Here is a 24,343-nt window from a genome sequence, read left to right as displayed (position 1 = left end):
GCCAACGGTCATATTTCCAAAGACTTTCCACTGACCCGTGGCTCACGCCAGGGCTGCCTGGATTAGGTGGGAACCGATGATCCGGGGAATTAGATGGGCAGACGGGTGGGAAGACCGCATCTCGCTATATGAGGATGACGTAATATGGAGGCGTGGCTAGCAGCCAGCGATGGTGGCCGCTTGAATTCAGGGCCCCGTATCCGAGCCGGAAATTATCCTGAACACGAAGTGCCCGAGACTCCCCACTGACCACTGAAGTGTGGGAAAGGGGTGCCCCCACCTGGATTGAGGACTTGAGAGTAGCGATGACCAGGAAGACCCCCTGCGCGATCCCCGCTGGCGAGCCGGGAGCTCCGTAGCGTGGTGAATGACGGCGGCTGTGATATGAGGACGGCTTGTCCCAGTCTAGGACCGAAACCGGAGTGCGCACAGCAGCGGACCGGACGGTAGGCCTGCTGGGGAGGATCGCTGGGCTGACCGAACCGGGAGCCTGGGGAGCACCGACATTAGCAGACCGCGACTGGATAGCGGGGGCGAAATCACTGTGACGGCCGCGACGCACATCTGAGATGCGCCATCATTGGAGCGCTGATTGCTCCTAAAGAATGGCTGGGGCTCCGGATTGCACGGCGTAGGTCGGAACTGGCATCGGGCCAGCAGCGGGTCTGGGAGAGTGACAGTGGGACACCTGGTCGGACTACCTGTGAAGAGCGGTGTGGCGGAGGTCCGGGACGTTTCCCTGCACACGCGCCTGGAGCGCCCCGGGACGCGCTCGGCCGTGGACGAGAGCTCTGCCCGGGATAGTAACCTGAGGCCCAGACACTCACTGCGGGCTGGGGACAACAGCAGAGCGGGACCGCAACTAGGGGAGCGAGGACTAAAGGACGCCCCTTGGGGGCCTTCTCCCTCGTTTCCTTCCCCCGCAAACAGGAGCCCAACGGGAACACCGGGGGACGGTCCTTAAGCACTCCAGAAACTGGTTGGGGGTGAGTGACGCGACGCCATACGTGCATTGCTGCGACGGACGGGAGGATCACGGGACAGACTACTTGTTACTGATGGCACACAGTGGTGCATCTAGGCGGTGATTGCGACAGTGGGGAACCGTATCATTGAGAATAGATCGCGGGTGGCCTGTGGAGCGTACAGACCTTGCTGGGGATTGGACAGATAGAGAGTTCCCCCAACTTAGATGCCTGCCACATGAGAGAGAGTGAAGGGGACTACCAGTGTTCAAACACACCCGGAGCCATTGCTACCTACAGGGACTGCGGGAAGTGCTGGGAGAGACCAGGGAGTGAGAGCATTTCCTGAAGGACGATTGGGAATAACCCCTAACGTGCTGCTGGCACCATTGACGACAGAAGTTCAGTCACTCCTGAGAGTGGGAGCTGTCCGCCAGCGACGCGGACATAGGCGTTTTCCCAAACCCGGGAACAGGAGAAAAGGCCCGATTCCTGTGACAGCGCAGACTAAAGGCCGCACTGCCCAGCAACTCGTGCGGTCTGAGACCCCCTGGAGACGGAGCACGGAGGAGTGGGGCCAGAGTGTAGGGGTAGCAGCGAGCTTAAAGCCCTGGCACTGACGACCTGCGAAACAGCCGCAAGGAGTGCCGGGCCGCACCCGAACCGGACCGGACGGCTGGGGCTGATCCTTCGCGCCTAGCTGTGACCGTGCGCGGGGAGCCAACGCTATGAGCGGGTGGGGGGGATCTAGGGAGGATCGGCCAGGTGCCTGCCCTAGCGGCGATCAACAAGTCGAGCGGGGCAACCTAGGCCGCCGCCAGTCCATCCGGAGATGGGAAAACCGAAAGGGCCGAGGAGCGGGTCCCAACAACCTGCAGACGACGAGCCGCTTGAAAGAGAAGTCCAGGGAGAGGGCAAACCGGTGAGAGATCCCCAATTACAGAAGCAACTAGACAAAATCCTACTAGCAATATCAGACACTCGCACAGCGCTTCAGCACGATATAGCGCAGGTGGCCACAGGGTTGGGATTACTCCGAGCCGACCATGGCAAACTGACCGATAGAGTCACGGAAGTAGAGAGCACGCTCCAGACCATAGCGCCGGCGCAGCAGGGACTTAGGGCCGCCCTAGACGATGTGCTGGAACGAGTGGGGGCTCTGGAAAAAAGAGCTGAGGATGCCGAAGGCCGCAATAGACTGAATAACATACGGGTGGTGGGCCTGCCGGAGAAAATCGAAGGATCGGATATGGTACGCTACCTAGAATCCTGGCTCCAAACTGTAGTAGCACCGTAGGGTTTGTCCACATTTTACACACTGGAGCGAGCGCACAGAGTACCGGCTCGTCTACCTCAACAGGGCCGACCCCCGAGACCAGTGGTAGCCTGGCTGCTACACTTCCGAGATCGTGACTTGCTCCTTCAGAACGCGAGGGTGAACGGCCCCTTCCAAGTGGAGAATAGTAAGGTCAACATTTTCCCCGATTACACATATGAAACCCAACACCGTCGGACTTCCTTCTTAGCGGTCAAAAGAGAGCTGCGCACTGAGGGCTACAGTACTCCCTCCTTTACCCGGCAAAGCTGAGGGTTATCGTCGACGGTAAGACTTGCTTCTTGGACACCCCGGATGATGCCTGCGCCTGGCTTGAAACCTACAAGGCAGGTAAAGACGGGGGCGAGAAGGAACTACGTACTGCCGCAGAAGGCTTGCCTCAACGGAAGTCAAGACGACTTCACAACAGGCAGCAGGGACTGAGGAGACCGTCCCCATCTCAGACGGTGATGGAGCAGCAGGGAGCATTGGCAGCAGTGTCCACGATATCGGCTACACTGGAGAACCCATCTATGGACGGTACGGGGTCTGAGAGAGAGGCCGCTGGATCAAATTCGGAACAATCAGAACATTCGGAGGCAGACAGTGTCCAGCTACCGAAGGTTACACCAGCGACAGCAGCAGGGATGCTAGATGAAGGATAGACGTTGGAGGACAAAGACTCCAGTGCGAACTTGGAACTTTGAAGGCTCCCGATGCTGAAGTAACAAGGCGGGATTGGTCGTTCACAGTGAGTTAGGGGAGGGGGGGGAGCAAAAACAGGGGAATGCGTTATGTTAGGGCTCAGGGATCGGAGAGACCTTTCGGAGCGTGCGAGCACCGAGCGGCTGCCGGCCCCCTCTCCTTGCCCTTGAGGCATGCCCGCAGTTACCATTGTCGGGCTTAGAGACAAGTTCTATGTTGTGATAGTTTGGATGGGAACTAGATGTTTGTTACTAGGTCCTGTTCTGGGGGGGGGATGGGCGTTGAGGGGAGTTTGGGTACTGGGGCGGGAGGGATTGTCACGGATGATGATGCGCAAAAGAGATGTGAGGAGAGACTAGGAGAGTTGCGTGGGAAACAGAGTGAATATGGGTGATCTTACCAACTTACGATGCATGACCTGGAATGTGCGGGGTCTACACACCATGACAAGAAGACACAAAGTCCATGCCTACTTGGTCAGGAGAGGAGTACACATTGCAATGCTTCAGGAAACACACTTAACCAAAGCTGAAGGGGCGGCACTGCAGCGCAGGTGGAGAGGCCAAATTTATAATACCACGTACTCGGCATACGCTAGGGTCGCGTTAATATGGATAAGAGCAGGGATCCCATTCCAGTTAATTAAGCAGACAATAGACCCAGAAGGCAGATTTGTGGCCATAGAGGGAAGATTAAGGGGTAGGGAGGTTGCCTTCTGCAGCGTCTATGCACCTAACACGGATCAACTGAGTTTTCTGTCGAGGTTGTCAGTGTCGCTGGCCGGCTATCTAACAGGCACGCTGGTGATGGGCGGCGACTTTAATTCTGTGACGGACATCTCATTAGATAGATCGCACCCACCCCTGGCTGACTCCCCGATACACCGATTAACGAAAGGGAGACTGGACTGGCAGACACGTTGGGGACTGATTGATACCTGGCGTGCTCGGCACCCACAGGGCCGAAATTACTCCTACTTCTCAGGCATGCATGAACTTCACGTGCGCCTGGATGCAGTTTTATGCTCCCCGGGAGTGATGTCCACTGTAGCCCACTCTGAATATCTTACTAGAACGATATCGGACCATAACCCTTTACTGAGCACGATGTACTGGATGCCTGGAATCTCATGCGTCCCCACCTGGAAACTACGCCCTGAGACACTTGAAGATCCACTCTTTCAGGTCGCATTAGAGGAGGGAATTACTCAATATTTTGCAGAGAACGCTGGGACAACTGGGACGAGGGCGCTAGAATGGGATGCCTTTAAAGTGGTTGTCAAGGGGCTCTGTATAGGGAAGTATGCGGGAGTGCAGAAAACACTATTGCAGGATTTAGACAGGGCTGATAGTGCTCTTCTGGAGATAGAGCTTCTACGACCTGGCCGCCCGGAACTACAGGAGAATGTTAGTGCGGCAAGAGAAGCAGTGGCAGCGGAAGTAGACCGCTTGCGTAGCTTTGATTACAAAGCATACACAGTGAGGGCCCATGCAGAAGGTGATAAAGCGGGCACTTTGTTGGCTTGGCTGGCCAACCCTATGAAAAGAAGCTTCCCCATCGTGGCTCTAGACACGGCAGAAGGACAAGAAGTGCACACCCAACATGAAATCCTGCACTGCTTTGAATGCTACTATGGGGATCTCTATAAAAGTAGGTTAGAGGCCGGAGACCCGACCGTAGATATATTCCTTAGTGACCTACAGCTACCAGAGCTAGAGCAAGACCAAGCAGAGAACTTGGGGAAAGACATTGAAATAGGGGAGATACGGAGCGCCATCAAAAGTATGGCCCGCAATAAAACCCCAGGACTAGACGGCCTGCCCATAGAGTTCTACGCGAAATATGTTGATTTGCTCGCACTTAGGCTTCGTGAAGTCTATAAAGAGGCGAAGACATTAGGGCGATTGCCGCAGACAATGCGGGAAGCGTTAGTAATACCGCTGCTGAAACCAGGGAGAGAGGGCAGGAATACGGCCTCTTACAGGCCACTGTCGATGCGGAATACAGACTATACAATTTTGAGCAGCATCTTGGCGACCCGCTTGCTACAACACATGACCACACTAGTCCACGAAGACCAGGCGGGTTTCATACCGACTCGGAATACGACTGCGAATGTCCAACGATTAGTGCGCCTCCTGGGAGAAGATCACCCAGAGGCACCACAGCCGATGGTACTATCGGTGGACATTGAAAAGGCTTTTGACAGCTTAGAATGGGAATATCTATACAAAGTGCTGGGACGATTCGGACTGGGAGATGGATATTTGCAGTGGACGAACGTGCTGTACACATCCGCGATGGCCAGAGTGAAAGTGGGTACATTGGTATCCTCGCAGTATCCTGTAGAGAGAGGGACGAGACAGGGGGGCTCGCTATCTCCGCTGTTATTCGCCTTAGCGGTAGAACCGCTGGCGATCACGGTAAGGAAGGGGGACCACTACAAGGGACTGAGTGCTAAAAATGGCCAGCAGTATATATCACTATACGCAGATGATCTGCTACTTTTCCTAGAAGATGCTGCCGGAGCAATGACGGGGGCTGAACGATTGCCCTCGAACTTCGGGGAATTATCGGGACTGAGAGTGAACTGGTCCAAAACATGTTTGTTCCCGGTACGACAGGGGGAGGCACAGCCCAATACCACACGAGCAGTACGGTGGGAACCCCACTGCCTGAAATACTTGGGATTAGACATTTATCACGAGACTGCAGACCTGTTGGAAGGTAATATAGGACGAGCTGTAAGAGCCCTGAAAAGCAGTATGTCCTTTTGGTCCACTCTCCCATTGTCAGAGACGGGCAGCATATAGCTGCTTAAAATGATTGCGCTTCCCAGATTTCTGTATTATTTCAGAACATTGCCAATATGGATACCTAACTATCTTTAGACAGTTGAAATCTATGGTGGTATCTTTCCTGTGGGGCTCGGGGCGCCGTAGAGTAGCGCAATCAACGCTCATGAGATCTAAAATCGAGGGGGGGGGCTGGCGGCACCAGATTTTGAAACATATTACCTAGCGGCCCAACTGCAGATCCTTACACAGGAAGCAGCGAGAGTGTTTAGGGGCCCGGAACACACACGAACGGGGGGAACCCCGCGCCATGTTCTATCATTTATAGCTCTTCAGCAGAAGCTGAATCTTAAGGACTTGACATTAGAAGAGAATACACTTAGACTGTGCTCGAATCGGTCTCAACGCAAAGCAGGGGTACTGCACCCATATGCACCCGAAAACCCCCTAGGACTGGTGACGGCTTTGCCGCACGGAGGCGACTGGTCACACCTACAGGTTTGGGAGGAGGAGGGTATCCAAATGGTGGGAGACTTATTCGAAGACGGAATACTGCTGCCCTACCAGACACTCCAAGAAACATTTGAATTACCGAGAGGTGACTTCCTTTTGCACTCGGCAGTGGTGAGTGCGGTGCAGGTGCATTGGCGAGAAGGCTTAATGGAACCTAAGACAACGAGGGCCTGCCAGTATGTAATGATGGCGGCGGGTACCTTTAAAGCAGTTACATGCTTGTACTCTAGAATGCTTAATGAGACGTTATTGCCACTAGACACTTTGAGTGGGAAATGGGAGGAGGACCTGGGGAAAGCCATCCCTGAAACAGCATGGGCACAGATAGTGCGCAGGGCCTGGAAAAGCACGAGGAACGCCAGGCTTCAACTAGTACATTTCTACATTATTCACCGAGCCTACTTAACACCGGGGAGAAGAAATTCTTCAAAGTGGAAGATGCGGCATGCCCTAGGTGCACGAGAGCAGGGTCAGAATTGGCACACATGCTATGGTCTTGTCCAGAGGTGAGACAATACTGGAAGGAGGTGGGGGATACACTAAACGCAATAACAGGAAGACGGCTCGATTCTGATATGGCCATCAGTATCCTACACTGGTTCCCCCACACACCAAGCACAAGAACACTAGCAAATTTATAGACATGGGACTCATACTAGCAAAGCGCGAGATTACAAAGCACTGGAAATCAACAGCAGGTCCCAGCAGACATAGATGGAAGAACGAATTGCTCAAGTGGGCCGGCAGCGAAAGCACACTGAGGTATCAATAGGCGCGCAGGCTTAAGAATGGTAAGATGCTAGAAGCAACGTCAGCATGGGAGGCGCTAGTTCAGGCTTTACGGGACCATGAGACGCAAGATGATAATGTGCAATAGCTCATTGTTTGAGACATGACCCTACACCATGACAGGGCATCGAGTGGGAGAACTCACTTAGTTTCCTGCGCGCGCCTATACAGGAGACAGAACACATCTCCAGGCGTCGGTGACGGGTTTGGGGAGGAGAGGAGGGTGGGATTTAGATAGAGGTATGTTGAAGAAAGTATTCGAAACCTTGCTCAAATGAGAGATTGATTGTGAGAACTACTGTATTCAGCGATGGGACTTTGTGGGACGAGAGTAATGTATGTTTCGAACCAATCAAGTATGTTTTGTGTACAAAAATTAATAAAATAAGTTTTGGAAAAAAAATGAGGATGACGTATTATATATGGCCGACCCTAGACGCTCCATATTGGTGCTTCTGAATATATGTCAACTCTTTGGTCGGGCGTCTGGTTATACCATAACCTGGTCCAAAGCAATCCTGTTTGTATTACATGGCCCGCCACCTCAACTCCCAGCCGACTGTCCACTGCAGATCACAGAAGATATATTTAAATATTTAGGCACCTTCATTAAGTGAAACCTCATGCCTCCCCTGGAGCGTTTTAAAAGAGATACGGTCCATTGGGAAACATTACCCTTGACGCTGCTGGGAAAAGCGGCGCTTTTCAAATTGATGGCGCTCTCTCGATTACTGTACGCACTGGAGAATACACCATTTCTAGTGCCACCAAAATACTTCAAGAACATAGCGGCTCAGGTAAACAATCTGTTGTGGGGTAATAAACCAGTGCGAATAGCGCATGGTAAGTTAGTTAGAGGGTGGTATGACGGAGGGATAGCACTCCCAAATATTCAACTTTACTATTGGGCAGCTCAGTTGAAAATCATGAACCAATGGATACAAGCACCACAGACGGACCCTGCACTCAAAGCGGGCTGGGCTGGGAGCGGACGGGTTGATGGCAGCCCTTTATAGCAAAAAGCAGGCCCCATCGTTAATAGGATCCACAAAACATACAATCAACTTATGGCATTCAGTGAATGCTAAATTGGGCTGGCAAGGGGTCATAACCCAGCTTACCCCTCTTTGGGATGCGCAGCGACTGTGAAGACCGAGTTGTAAGGGGTTCGCACAATGGGATGCAATAGGCATATGCACAGTGGGAAACATGTGGAGCAAAGGGGAGGTAATCACATTTGAACGTCTTAAACAACAGCATGAAATGGCACCCTCCGAAATCTTCCGATATATGCAGATAAAACACGCACTGCTGGCGGTCCTGGAGCCAGGCACTGAGGTCCCAGAAGCCTCGCCCCTAGAAGATAGACTGCTGGCGGAATGCATGTTTAAACAGGCTACCTTCCTCACCTACAGAAAACTAGTTAATAACTTGCCTGATCCCAAGGTGGCGCTCAAGGAAAAGTGGTCCCGTGATGTAGGGGAACTGGACGACACGGACTGGCAGGAGGCACTAGCTTCCCCGCGGGAGGTGGGTATACTCTCAAGACTTAGGCTGGTGCAGCTCAAAATATTACATCGGTCCTACTACACTAGGCTCACCCTCCACAGGATAGGTACAGCGACACACCCGTATTGCCTAAGGCGTTGTGGGGAGGAGGGTAAGTTTTATCATACCATGTGGCAGTGCCCCAAAATCATAGAGTACTGGATAAAGGTGATGAGGACAATATCGCAGACGGGGGTGGTATCATTGCTGCCTGAACACAAAAGATGCTTACTGAATGTTTGGGAACCGAATGACCTTACCCATCCAGCACAAGATTGGGCCACGCTAGGGATAATGGTTGCAAAACGTAACATCGCACAAAAGTGGGGGTCTGCAGAGTCACCAACTCTAGCCGCATGGTGTAAAGATATGGACGTTGCTATGGTGGCAGAGAAGGCTGTTTGTTAATCGTGGTTGTCCTCGAAAATGGAACAAGATTTGGGGAGCGTGGAATAAATGTAAGTGTTACATCTGTGAACCACCGAGGGAGCGGGCGGAAGAAGGTATTGATGAAGATAATGGGGAAGGGATTGGAGATTAATATCAGGAATAATATAAATTACTGTGTTGTCATGATTATCATTACACCAATGTTACGGAACTGCTTACCGACAGATAGCAATGTATATGTGTATAATTGGAATGCTATGTGCCTTGATTACAATGTATATAATAAAAAGAATTTAAAAAAAATCTCTCTCCTTCCCCAGCCCTTAGGGTTTTTAAGGGCAATGTGTTAAGTAGAAACTAATACCAATGCCAGAACTCGACAAAAATGCAGACAAATAAGTTCACACAAAACCATAGGAGACAAACAAATCTTGGGAGACTAGCCAAGACAATTTGGTGGATGACGGGGACGCACACTAAAACTAATGACAGTTTAAACGACTTAGGCCCAGTGATCTAGATCTGCTGGATGCAGATGGCCCCTGAAACACAGATCAATGCTCTTCAGGATCATCTACATTTGGGTACACTTGCCTCAGCAAGGCAGGTCTATGGCGCTATGACCAGGGCCACTGGGATTATTGATTGTACGGCTGCAGCGATTTTCGCATAATTTTTGATTAGCAGCATTTGCCACAAACTGTTCAAAAGTTATTTAATATGCAGCGAACAGCACAGTGGAAGGCCCTGTAGTATGGATGGTGGGTTCATTGTCGACATTGCTAAGTTAGCATGAGCTTCGTTGCCATGAGGATACTTTTGCACACAACACTACATGCCTTTATTTTGCAAGACTTTGTTGCTCTTTTCACATGGGAACTGTCTGCTTTTCGAAATCTCTGCTGTGCTCTTAGGTTTAGTCTGCACACGATCTACAAGGTCGTAAAACAATGCCCCTTGTTATTTTGTTGTGGTCAGTCCCTCGCACCTAGACATAACATGACACACAGCAGCACTACTGAAAATCGTATACTTTCATATTGCAAGCGAAGCATGTGAAGACACTTGGAGTTAGACCTTCCCAGAGAGAAGAGCTGTACTTGTTCTGAAATGTAAACCTTTCATCTAGACCTTGAGGTATGGGGACTGCTGACAAAGCCCAGAGGTCTTCTTTTTTTATAATAAACTACTTCTTATCATGGGGAGGGTGGTTAGGCACTGTAGCCCTTTTCCACTGTCTTTATAAAATGATATCCCCATTTGTATTCTATGGAATTTGTGACGATGCTGAGCATATTGTGTTTATGCATTTTGCTGCTAGTAATGGCACGTGTACAGAACCATAGAGCATGTTAGTTAAAATAAACATTGTAAACTATACCGTGATTACTTTTATTGTGGACAAGTAGGAGTGAGTGGGCGAAGGAGTGGTCTTGCTCCAGCGATTCCTGAGAGTCAGGAGTATTGTGTTCTGGGTTGTCTAATCATTGGTAGCTTCGCTGTTAGTCGGAGAACGGATGAGACACTATTGCTAGTCGGATTTGGGGTACTGAGGGGATAGGTTGGTACACCACTATCTACTGAGGTCCTGTTTTCCTGCACATAGTTCTGTATATGTGCAGAATCCCCGCAACAGCCCTTTGCGAAGTTGTACTGGTCACCTTTATGTTGCTTATTGCTATATTTGGGTTTTAAAATGAAAGAGGTGCAACTAATGCCCAGTTAGTGTTAACAAGTTTAAAATGAACAAAATAATGACGTAATACTATCACAAAATGTGCTGTATAATGCACCTTTTCTTGACACATAATTTACTCAACTCTGCTGCATAATTTGTCCCTTCACAGCCGCATAATTCCAGTGGCTCGAGCTATAACTAATTAATATGCAACCCCTTACAAACATGGGAAAGTCTACATGTCTAAATTGCAAATTAACGTGCAACTTTCTCTCTACAAGATGTTCCAGTAAAGGCTTTCAGCATAATGAGGAGTGATTTTGGGCAGGCTGGAGACAAGCGCAAGGTTTCTAATAGACACCGAGGTACCCAGAGGGTAAGCCACTGACGACAGGTGCAGCAACACTCGGCATTTTGCCTTTGGAGGAATGTTCTTAAAGGGCATGCCTCCAGGGATCCCATTTTTTGGCTACCCACACACTTCGATTGAAATAGGGCACATATGTGTACTTACAAATTCTCTTTGCCCACTTTGTGATTCACTCAATTTTAAAAGCCAATAGAGGTCTTAAAAATAGAATAGAATGCATATAAACAGTACACCTGTAAAATGCCATTTTCATGAGACAAGACCAAACTACTACGTACTTGTCAGAACCCCGTTCAGAGGGCCACGGGGCAAGCAGGGGTTACTGGGCCCAACCAAGGTGGTTGAAGAAATTTACTACTGCTGTCCCAGGGCCCACCCTACTCTGGATCCCACTTATTCGGATCAAGAGCCTCCTTCTGCACCAGATTCAATTGTCAAGGTAGCCGAACCGTCAAGGCTCCCTCTGAGGGAATTGTAGACACAGAACAATGAACATGAATCTTAACTCAACAGGTACACAATACACATAATACAGCAATGTGCTGTCAAATACTTATTTTGTATAAAAGAAGTATTTTAATTCCAATTCTACACATGCAAAGATAAACGATATTTAATTTGCAATAACACAGTCCTCCTTGAGGTAGCCAGCCCAGTAGCTGTCAACCTCCCCCCGGACTACTAAGCTCCCACGTAGCTGGTGTGCTGTTATGTCTCACTTATATGCGGCAACATACACGGAATGTAAACTACTGGACCATGTTCACAGGGTTTCCCCTCTAGGGCTCAGCCAATTAAGTGTAGTCATTTAGAACCAATCAGGATTGCAAAAACCAAAGGCGGTATATGCCCCGGGGCCTTCTCAGCTTATCCACTCCAGCGGTACGAACCCAGGCAGCGGTACAGTGCCGTCCTGGATTGGTAAAGTCAGGCTGCACGTGTTCTCGCAAGCTGCTCCTGGCAGGAGCTGGCTAGCTCTCTTGAGCTACGCTTACCAGCGCCCTGACGGTCAGAGTACCTCCTGCTCCAGCCACACGCAGTAGGTCTTATTCTTCCTTTCTCATGGAAGCGGAAGCCAGCAGAATAAGGAGAAGAGCTTACTGCAGCAAAATGACAGACAATGATAAGAAATGGTGGTTCTTCTATAGTGAAGCGACTGACTGTCCAGAGAAAGATAAAAATTCTCAGCGATCAGATGCCAACCCCAATACAATCCAATGCCTTAAACCAATTGAGAAGGACTAGTCTGACCACTTTCCCATCCAGTTTTTACTCATCGTCCCTCATCCTCTAACTGCGATCAAAATTCAGTCTTCCACTATCAAGAACCAATATTTTATTAATTCGTCAGCTAACATGCATGATCGAAGAACCGATGACCTGCAAACTACATTTACTGCAGTTTAATGTAAAAGCAAACGCAGCGCTTGACATCTGCAATAATACCTAAAACCAAGCTATTGGTACAGCGGCCCCTCTGAAATCAAAAGGAGTTTGTATCAGACTCCCATGCCTTTGAGTTACCTACCGCCTGAACTCCAGCAGATATGAAATCCATAATAACGAAAAACAATGAGACTCTCTAAATCACTAATAATTCGCACAAAACTAAAAGCTCTTACAAAGATGCACTAACAATTCATCCTTCAAGACAAATCCAAGTTTAAAATGACCCAAGTTCAGGCATCTCGGAACCCAACCAGAACTCTCTTTCAATACATGCATTCACAATTCTCCCCCACAGGGTCTTTCTGAAACCTGTCAACATTTGAAAGAATTTTGCTAGAAAAGTGTTCACATCCAAGACAACTAACACTTGGAATATTTTCTAAATCAGTCACACAAGAGGACGTCTCCAACAAAAACCTCAATGCCACTCCTTACTTACACAATCTCATCCTGCTGTTATTAAAGTTAATTTTGAAATTTGGTTTAAGCATGGTGTCTAATCATTAGTGCTTTCTTCTCTCAAGGTGTTTTTTCAAACTCTCGCAAATGTTGCGAAAGCGCATACTTACTCAGTAAACCCAACCTTGATCTAAATCTACCAATTTCCAGTCTACCATGGATAAGCAAAACAATAGTAAAAGATGTCTCCTTACAACTCTCTGAATTCATTAACAACAAGCATTTACTGACAACACATCAACTTGTATTCACAGGTGGTCATGGAAATGTTACAGCATTGTTAAGATAATCTGGACTACATCCATCATATATTGGATGGTGCCCTGACTGTCCCTGACACAGACCCCTTCCTCATTTATCACCTCCAATACCCACCGTGATGCTGCTTCTCTTCTATCCAACCACGCCAAGAGCTTACCCACTCCATCACCCATCTCATAGAGGCGATGTTGGTAGCCCCTTACTGTTTAGCTTTCTAATGTGTGCACGCGTTTTGTTTACTGGAACCACTGTCAGCAGTGCAGTCAGAGCTTACAATATTTATTTAGGGCGCTCACTCTGATAATAAAGGCTATGCATTAATGAACCATTAATTCAAGCTCGAACAGTATTAACATATGGGCACAAATATTACCTCAACTTCAGAAAATGTCCTTCCCCGCTCCATATTGTAATACTGTAAACTGACAACCAAAAGGTTTGTGCTGCACTGGGTTGGGCCTTCTTGTCCCAAGGACAAAATAAACAAACATAAACCATTTTCTCCTTCGCCCCAAACAATATGTCCTGGGCATCAGGCTATTTAGATTTCACACCCACGTGCAATCTTAACTGCGATCTATATTCTTAATTTCCAGCAAAAAATGCAACCCAAACACCTTCCTCAAAAGTTCATTTGGTTGACTCAAGAAAAATCGTGAGAAGTCAACTTTATGAATCATACAACAAAAAATTACAGCCTGCAAAAGAGCATAGATTTCAGGGTTCATGGCACTTTAACAGTGATCTATGCTGCATTCAGTGAATGGCATGAAGTTGCCAGAGGTAGCAGTCATTTTAAAAGGTGGGGGGGGCGAGTATTTCCATGTGAACCGGAGATTCGCATTACACTATGCTTTTTCTAATGTTTGGATATTTTAAAATGAGATGCTTCAGAAAAATTACATTACCCAAAAACTAAGTTTGCTAACTACAAAACTCACATTACTAGACGCAACACTCCAGTCTCTGTACCAGCTACTAATGCCCACAGCATGAACAGAGCGACCTTTTTTATGCTGAATTTCTAGAAATGTAGCTTGTGATATATCACGCAGTACGGCCCGATTTATCGAATATGCATGCATTTACGTTACATATGCAATATTTTACTTTATGCATGGCTTTTTCCTGTTTGGGATTGGCTAACATCACTGGGTCTTTGACGTCTATGCAAGCACTAATTTAGTTCACGTTGCATCCACGAGTATGTGTTTGTGTCTTCCAGGACCACTGCTGGACTGATCGCTTGAGCTTCACTTGGGCCCCTCTTACCTATTAGCAAAGAAAGCAGGAGGTGGTAATAGGGATCTACCCAAACCATCAGAAAATATGACCTGCCCTTTTGCACACACATTTCATGTCAAAAGTGAATTGCATGAAATCTTTAGAAACACTTTTGGTGTGTCAAGCCCTTTTGCTGGATGAAAAGAGACTGCTGGTGATTCAGTAACAGACCTGCATCACAATCTGTGTCTATCGCACCAGCAATGAAGCGGTTTCACAGGTTGATCAGGTAGACTATTGGGAGGGGACAGCCACACCCGAGATCCAAGGGCCCAATTATAACATGCATCAGTGGAAGGGCAAAAAGCAGGTTTGCTTAGTACTAAAACTTATAATCTCAGTAGTTTGTGGATAATCAGCCCTCCTCAATGTAATGAGACTCACAGGGTACCATAAAGTTTGACGTTTGAGTTAAATTAATGTCTACTGGCTTTGGGTTATCAGTGAGAGTCATGTCAGACTCTGGGTCTGAGAGATCCTGGAAGCTGAGGAGTACCCAAGTATATGGATGATTAGAAAAGCAGGACGACCTTTTATGGAGATTTTGACTCGATTTTGTTTAGTACAGGACCCTGTGTTCACGGCTGCAACTTATACTACACTACCTATTAGACCGCTAAATGAAATCAGACTCAGCTGTAAAACTTAAACAGCCACGAAACCTACCCTTAACTGATGAACCAGAAGAGTTGCATCCAGGCCCTGATAAAGGTCAAAAGTCTGAAAAGGAAACTAAGTATTATGTCATCGAAAGCAGATGCATTGAAAAAGCTCTAGTGAGCATTTTTGAACGACTCATAATTTTAGCCCACAGACCCTCTGTACAGCAGGATGTGCATGTCTTGAGACAGAAAGGCAAAGACCATGACCTTATGACAGGTCTGATTAACAATATTGAGAGGGATACAGAAGGTATGCCCAATTATGAATTTTCTCATGAAGTAGAGGACGAGATAGAGTGCCATATCAAGTGGGAGTCCTCCATTGGGTCTAGGACGCAATGTATGAAGATTGAGTTCAGGTCCAAGTCAGAACGCCCAACGAACGGGAAGACTACCCAGACACAAATAATGAACCAATGTTCAACCAAGAGAACCTCTGTCACCAGAGGTACTTAGAGAGGGGCTCCAAGTGCAGCTTTATATGTGTAGACATGCTTGCAGCAGCACTCCGATTCATAACCACATCTGGACATTCTTCTCAAGACTTGCTATTGAGGGAAACCAATACTAATCATGCACCAAGAAACGAACGTGCCCTCATAAATAGCTCACCTACTTGGGGGCAAATCACCTCTAATGCTGTGTGACTCCTCTACTGTAGGTAACATATCAGTCCCAAACCATTACAGCTAGGGCCTGAACAACATTTGCCTCACTGAATAGCCCCTCAGCCTTTTGACGAGGCCACCGTCATTAGAGTTTGCTTTGGCGAGCGCGAGGTGGCAGACGATGAAGAATGACACCCAACGGGTGTGAGGCTCCATCCCATTCATTTTAGGCAAATGCCCTTAGGGTTATAGCTGTGGTGGTTTGGGACAGATACGTCACACACAGTAAAAGAATCACTCAGCATTAGAGGTGATTTGCCTCCAAGTAGGTGAACTGTTTATGAGGGTGTCTGTTTTTGGAGTATGGTTATTGAAAGGGAGAGCATGAACGTGTAACCTCACTTAAAAAAATCTCTCCCCTTCCTCCAGCCCTTTAGATTTTAAGGGAAATGTATCAAGTAGAAACTAATAATAATGCCAGAACTGCAACAAAAATGCAGGCAAAAAAGTTCAAAACCATATGGAGACAAACAAATCTTGGCAGATTAGCCAAGACAATTTGGTGGAGGACTGGGACACATGCTAAAACTAATGACAGCTAAAATGACTTGGGTCCAGTGATCTAGGTCTGCTGGATGCAGATGGCCTCTGAGAAAACAGATCAATGCTCTTCAGGGAGGATCTAAATTTGGGCACAAGAGCCTCACCAAGGCAGGTCTATGGCGCCATGACCAGGGCCACTGGGAATATTGATTGTTTAAAAGGATTCTGTTAGAAAAGTGTTCACATCCAAGACAACTAACACTTGGAATAATTTCTAAATCGGTCACACAAGAGGACCTCTCCAACATGGTCAAAAATGTCAATGCCACTCCTTGCTTACACCATCTCATCCTGCTGTAATTAAAGTTAATTTTGCACTTTTGTCTTAAGCATGGTGTCAAATCATTAGTGATTTCTTCTCTCAAGGTTGTTTTTCTTAACTCTCTCAAAAGTTGCCAAAGCCATACTTACTCAGTAAACCCAACCTTGAGCAAAATCTACCAATTTACAGTCTACCATGGAGAAGCAAAACAATTATAAAAGGTGTCTCCTTACAACTCTCTGAATTAATTAACAACAAGCATTTACTGACAACAAACTAACCTGTATTCACAGAGGGTCATGGAACTGAAACAGCATTGTTAAAAAGAAATCTGGACTATATCTATCATACATTCTTCCAGTTGAGATATATCTTAGTCTTCTGCATAGCATAATACCAGTGTTGAAAGAGTTATTTAACGATATATTGTTGGAAAGGGAAGATCCGCGGGTCCTGGGCTGAAGCTACAGTAACTCTGATCTTGAAACCTAACAAAAATCCCCTGGCGGTAGATTCCTATAGGCCAATATCGTTGTTGAATCCAGATTATAAGGTTTTGTCAGGAATATTGGCCGCCTGGGTTGCTAGGATTATTAAAAGTGTTATACACTGAGATCAGAGAGGATTTATCCCTGGGAGGAAGCTCAATGAGCTAACTTTCGGGATGCTTGTGTAATTGATTTGGTGGAAAGTTATAATTTACCTGTAACAGTTGTGGCAGGGGATGCCACTAAGGCCTTTGACCAAGTTCATTGGCCCTAGCTCTGGGAGGCTCTTAAGATCTTTGGGTTTCCCGAGAATATCATAAGGGCAGTTCAACATCTATATTGTTCACCTAAAGCAAGGGTTCTAGTCAATGGGAAGTTAACGGATTGGTTCAATATAATGCGGCGAACTAGGCAGGGGTGTCCCCTGTCTCCGCTTCTATTCAATCTTTATATTGAACCATTAGTGGCTTGGATTAGAAATGATGACTCCATTGTTCTGTTTAGATATGCAGGTTTGGAGGCTAAATTAGCCTTGTACGCAGACTATCTTATACTGTATACGGTCAACCCTGAGAGGGCTAACCCTAACTTAATGGCTAAAGCGCAAATATTCGGGACAATATCAAAGTACAAGGTAAACAGAGATAAGACGGAAATTATGGAATGGAATCAGCCTAGGCAAACCCTGGGGGCGAAATCGCATATGTGTTACTTGGGTATAATAATTATGCAGAAATTAGTGAAGTGACTACTGTTAACTGGAGAAAGATAAGTCAGGAGGTAGGGAGATTGTTGGTTAGTTGGGCGAATTTACCCCAAAATCTATATGGCAGGGTAAATCTCATTAAAATGATTGTTCTCCCTAAGGTTACTTTCCTTTTTAACTCTATACCCTTACCTTTTGACAAAGGCGAGATTGCTAAATTACAGGGAATAATGGGCAGCTTCATTTGGGCCTCGAAGGGTCCCCGAATATCCTAGAAAAAATTAAGCAGAAGATTGGAGAAGGGAGGGTTGGCGCTTCCTGATCTGATTTTTTTTTCCAACCATATTTTTATTGACATTTTACATTTACAGTGACATGTTGCATGAAATTACGATTCTGCAGCACACATTTACTTGTATTGATATCATATTGCTTTGTTATTCGTGCGGTGGATAGTCGAGTTTCTGGTCACTAGTGAGATCTTTCTACGGAGAACTGCTGAATTTAACTGGGGGGGGACAAAATTGGGGGGGTGCTCAGGGGATTCTGGGTACAGGTGTCAGATGAGGACTTAGGGCAGCATGTGTCTCGGTGAACGATGGTTCCACAAGTTACATGGGGCGAAGTGGCGGGAACTGTGGTCGGTCTATTACTGGGGTTCAGGCTTACACTTAAGGCGTAAAGCCCGGCATTAATACCTAGTGACTTTAACTGTACACTGCGGGAGGTCTGGCATCTGTGACGGTGTGTCTTGTGGTGTGTGAGGGACCCTCTCCGGGTTGTCATGGGTTAGTGATTGTTTGAATTGATTCCATAAGATAGCCCAGTCCAGTGATATAGGGCGTTTGCGTGTCCCTTTCACCTCTTCTTCTCAATGTTTCTTCCTCCGCCAGTGCCCATTTGTGTACCGCCCCCACCCATGCAGCAATCGGAGGGGGCGCTTCCTGATCTGATGATATTCGGGCAGGCATTTTACATTAATAACTGTTAGATGCTGTTAAATAAAGTTGATGGGTCATCAATAGGAATACTGTTTCGGGCAATGTTGAGTGGACTGAGGGATGGACAAGATCAGTTTTTATTTAAGTATGGGGACCCGAAGTTTTTTTTTAAAGTGAGACTGAAGATTTTGCTGGGGGCATTGAGATTATGGGTTTTCATTCGGAAAAAAATAGGAATAACACCCCGGAGTGTTTAAAGGACTTGTTCAGCCTTCCACTGAAAACTGCGGGGATTTCCCGATGGGGGGACCTGAAGTCGGAGACTGCGTTAGTTAGTTGGGAAATGTTAAGTCTATGTACAGGGGTCAACTAACTAGATTCAAGTATTATCAAGTTTCTGCGTGGTGGGCACGAAAATATTGGGATGAGGAAGAAGACGAATTCTGGCTGGATCAGTCGATAAACATTGGCACTATCAAAAAGGAGGTCTTCTTTGTGGTATCGTACTTTGGTAGAGGCGGAAGATGAATTGGATAAAGACATTCAAAAGCTCTGGGGAGAAGACCTAGTAAACATAAACCTGAGCGAGGTTTGGTTTGGTTCATTTGCAATGCTTTGGGAGATAGTTAAACCTGCCTTTCTCAAACGTAACCACCTTTTCACTGTTTATAGGGTATATTGGTTCCCTGCCTTTCTCAAACGTAACCACCTTTTCACTGTTTATAGGGTATATTGGTTCACAGCAAAGTTATCAACATTTTCAGAAACACACTATACATGCCCAAGATGTGGGGACCCCTCAGCAGATGACGTGCATATGTTTTTAACATGTCCCAAGATCTTGAATTTTTGGACTGAACTGTGTAAGTTCCTGACAGAAGTAACCGGCATACAGGTGAGGGTAAGTCCTTTACTTGTATTTTTTGGAATACGTCAGGACAGTGCCACTCGTCTTAATAATCTGGTTTCAAGATTTATTTTCTATGTAATCCTACTGGGGAAACAGGAGATTTGCAGATCTTGGAAATCAGGAGCCCCACCTCCTTTCTCATAGTGTAAGAAGAATATTATATCTATAAGCCAACGTGATATAGCATGCAATCCTAGCAGTCAGAAGAAAGTATGGGCTATGCTGGTTGATTGGAGTAAAAAATCTGGGGTCCAATGATTAAGCCAAAGAATTGCTGTCGGTCCTGGCCCCTTCTTTTCTATGGGCACACCAGTGAAGGGTGGAAGTGGAAGCAGCTATTTTGCTTGGATGGAATGACTCTACCCCTGGCTGGTATCCTAGCAATGGGAATGGAGTATTGCCAACAAGAGAATTGGCAGAATGAGAACAAAAAAAAAAAACCTCAATGTCACTCCTTACTTACACGATCTCATCCCTGTTGTTATTAAAGTGAATTTTGCACTTTTGTCTTAAGAAATGGTGTCAAATCAGTAATGCTTTCTTCTCTCATGGCTGCTTTTCCTAACTCTCTCAAATGTTGCCAAAGCTCATACTTACTCAGTAAACCCAACCTTGATCAAAATCTACCTACAAATTTCCAGCCTACCATGGCTAGGTAAAACAATTGTAAAAGGTGTCTCCTTACAACTCTCTGAATTCATTAAGAACAAGCTTTTACTGACAACACACTAACCTGTATTCACAGCAGGTCATGGAACTAAAACAGCATTGTTAAAAAAAATCTGGACTACATCCATCATATATTGGATGGTGGAGAATCCTGCCTCTTAGTTTTACTTGACCTTACAGTAGCTTGTGTAACAATTAAGCACCCCAGATTGCTCTCTCTCTCCGACATCACCACTTTAGATTTAAAGACACTGTCCTCAAATGGTTTTCCTCCTTCCTCTCATAGTGCACCCAAATGAAGAAAATTGATGCCTCTGACCGAGCCCCCTATCTCCAACCCTCTTTAGCCTATATGTCAAGCCTCTCAGCAAAGTCTGCAAAGTATCAAGCTTCTGTATCCACCAATACGCAGATATGCAAATTTAACCTAAAGGCCACAAAATTATCTGACATTCTCATTCTTCGAGTGGTCCCACAGAACCCAAAATGGATGAAGAAGAACTCCCTCACTCCTAACCCAGAAGAGGCTGAAATCCTACTATCCTCACCAAAGCACCAAAAAATCATTCCATCCGATTCTGCTGCAACACTTGCGCCTACTAGACGTAACCACCCCATAGTCTAGGACAGGCGTCTTCTGCCTTGGAATAACACTACACTAACTACGGAATCACATAAATAAAATTGCCAAAATCTCAAATGTATATCTACAGGTGTTAAAGTTGAAACCAATATTAAAACCTCTGCACAAGTTCTAATTCTTGTCTGGACTTAAGGAATGTGTCCTAACAGGAGTTTCCTCAATCAGACGGTATGTCTCTAAAAGCTGCTCTTCATGCCACAGCTATAATGTTGTTTTCAAGGAAATTGGATCACATCTCCCAAATCTTTTGACTTCTCCAGCTTCCCAATTAAGCCAAAATTAAATTAAAGCTAAGCTGACTAGCCTTCAAAGCAATCCACTCAAGTGCCCCACCTTCTCTAACAATCTATACAAGATCTAGGAAAGCCCTAAGAAATGATGAAGCAAAAACAACCCCCATCTTCAAATTCCAATACTCCTGGCCGCACATGCCCTCCATCAATAATCCTCTGGAGCTGCTTCCCTATTCTGGAACGTCATGTCTACAGAAATCAGAACTGCACCGGATTTACTGTCCTTCTGTCAAAGCCTCACCTATTTTGCATGTATCTAACCCACAATCCCTATGAAACCAAAGGCTGGGCCATTAACCTCAGATTCTACTCTTATCTATTCGTCTTCACTCTTAATTATCCTATTTTTCTCACAACCCCGACAACCGTATATTTTCCACTCTAACCTAATTTGAGTACCTCTCTTCCTGTCAAATGCTGTTTCCTCTATCCATGTTCTCACCTCCTTTGTCCTCTTGCACCTCCCCTCGACCTCCTCTATTGCCTCCCCCTGATGTTTCGCTCCCTCTTTCTTCTATCATCACATTACTATTCACTATCTATGCATTTACTCCACATATTTCCCTCTCCCACTTATTTCCTTAATATTAGTTTTGATGAACTTGGGTCGCTTGGCATGAGCCCCATGCGGCAGGTGCTCCGAGACAGACATCTTGAATAACTGCAGACTGTAAACAACTTGCTGTCAACCTCGTATTCGCTTCTCTGCACTACACAAGCAAAAAAGGGCAATATCGGTAGTCCTATGCATTGTGTTCGTATAAATTAACATATTCTCCGACAGACACGATTTAACATCGAGGCAGCCAGCTAAAAGTATCTGAATACCCTCATTCGAAAAACAATTTACTGTCAACGAATAAACCATCTCCCCACACAATAAGTTTTGTTTGTGCTTGAAGTTTGGCAACGTCTGCAGATTATCGCTTACCTGATAAGGCATTTAAATAGGCACAAAGAGACTCTATTTTGAGGGTTCGCAGCTTACAAATATGCAAGTCTGAGCAGATAAACCTGTACTTTCCACGCCTTTTTAGATCTGAGGTGGGTACACGTCAAGAAGGCAGAGCTCACCTAGCCCCTCTCAGAGCAGTGCTGAACACTCAACTCGTATCTGAAGTTAAAAGATTTGAACACATCACTCCAGCTCTCAACTGCCTCAATTGGCTTCCCATGGAAGGGAGATGTATCTATAAATTGGCCTGCATCACACACAAAACCCTTCACTCTCCCCAACTACCTAAATAACAAACTGAGTAGAGCAGGTCAATCCAGAACACTAAGAAGCTCCAACTCACTCCTTCTTATTCCTCCGAAATTGAAAAAGAAAACCACCCAATACCAATCGTTTTCTGACAACGCTCCCAGGATATGGAACGCTCTCCCTGGAGTCCTCAGATGCAAACCCTCCTTCTCTTGTTTTAAAAGGGACCTGAAACTCCACCTCCTAAACAAATACTTTCATGGCCAATGTCAAATAACCTCGTCTTCTTTATCCGAGTTGTCTCCTCTCTCTCTGGACATTCAAGAATAGTGGGTGACCGGACCATGTCACTCTCGCCTTTTTCTTTTATTTCTCTCTCCCCCTCCGCTCCACATTCATTTCCCATGCTGCATTTTATTTTCTGTGGTTTGCTTCCTTACTGCCGGCCTACTATGTAATGTAATATCATCCTTCTGCTGTTTACTATGTGTATGTAAAGCGCTCTGATACTCACGGGTCAAGCTAGCGCTATATAAAACTTTTAAAATAAATAAACAAACAAACAACAGTATAGATACACTACGCTGGCTTTGATCTTCTTCCATGCATGATACAAAAGTGCGGATATAGGGTGGGAGGAACGGTCGGTTATCACCAGATGTGTGTACCCAAGCCAAACTAGTTTGACAGCAGCATGGTCTAAGCCCCAGTGCGAACTTCCAAGGCCATTCTCTTCAGCCTGATCGCCACAATCTATACTCTTCGCCACAATCTACACTCTTCGCCACAATCTACACTCTTCGCCACAATCTATACTCTCGCCTCAATGCTGCACACCTGGGCCCTCCACCCTCATGTTGCGCTACCTCTTTCCTTACCTGAGAGCGGCCGCTCTAGTTCCTCGGAGCCTGGGGGCGGTGGGTTCAATAAGTGTGCGAATATAGCGGCGAAGGGGTTGGCTGCGAGGGGCTCGGTCCGGTACATCTCCCAGAGCAGGTAGAGTGCGATAAGGCGCTGCGCCGGGCTGGGCAGCAGATCTGGCTGCTGTAGCAGCATCACCAGGACAGACCCGGCTCGGAAGTGCTCGGACTTCAAGAAGACATGATGGAAGGCGGCAGACAGCGCCTCGAAGGTGCTGGTGCACGCCTCCTCCGAGAGCAGTCCTAAAAGGCTGGACAGCTCCTTGGGACCCAGGCTCATGGCGGGGCCGCCCACCGCAGGCTCCAGGCCGCCGCGCGCCTCCAGCGGAGGAGGCGGGCAGGGAGCGCTGCCGCCGCCGGGGGACGCCGTGTCCGGGTTCTACGCTCGCAGAATCCGTGTTCTCCACGACCGGCACCTGCCGGTGAAGCCGCAGCTGCAGACAGGACCGTAAAACCAGCCACCGTCGCCGCCTGCCGTAAAGCAAGGCGCGCACTCGACGGGCGTGGACATAAACAACAGACCATGGGAGCTCGTGCGGGGACAAGCAGAGAAGGAAGAAAGACTTTCGTATCGTACCATAATGGACTAGGCGGCTGCGCGTGCGCATCGCTTGCCATCCGTCAGTCTCCAGCGGTGCATTCAAGCTGAAGCTACTCCTGTCAGAAGGACTACCAAAAGGAAATTTTAGCGGCACAGTTTAGATGTGCGACAAAATTCTGGTTGATTTTTTTTAAACACATTTTATTGAGAATTGAGATTAAGTGACAACAGTTCATGATTTATTCATATACAGTCAATCAACAATATTCATGGTCCTTCAAACCTTTAGGCGATCAATCCGTCCGGTCTATAGTACGCGGGATATAAGATATATGCATTCTTTACAGGCACCCATCTATTCCGGGGTGTATA

At 46.8% G+C, this 24,343-nt stretch overlaps 1 protein-coding gene across 1 annotated transcript in view; it reads right to left on the bottom strand.

The window, feature by feature from the left end:
- Positions 1-23,948, bottom strand: part of CNOT11 (CCR4-NOT transcription complex subunit 11) — a 150,017-nt gene extending 126,069 nt beyond the window's left edge. The window contains exon 1 of the mRNA XM_078658031.1: positions 23,389-23,948. Within this exon, the coding sequence (XP_078514157.1) occupies positions 23,389-23,710 (322 nt within the window). The 5' untranslated portion in view covers positions 23,711-23,948. The remainder of the gene's footprint in view (positions 1-23,388) is intronic.
- Between the last annotated feature and the right edge of the window lie 395 nt (positions 23,949-24,343).

This window comes from Lissotriton helveticus, chromosome 8 (genome assembly GCF_964261635.1).
Source record: "Lissotriton helveticus chromosome 8, aLisHel1.1, whole genome shotgun sequence".
NCBI classification, from domain to species: domain Eukaryota; kingdom Metazoa; phylum Chordata; class Amphibia; order Caudata; family Salamandridae; genus Lissotriton; species Lissotriton helveticus.
Note: the sequence above shows the minus strand (reverse complement) of the source record. Positions and strands in the feature narration are given on the sequence as shown.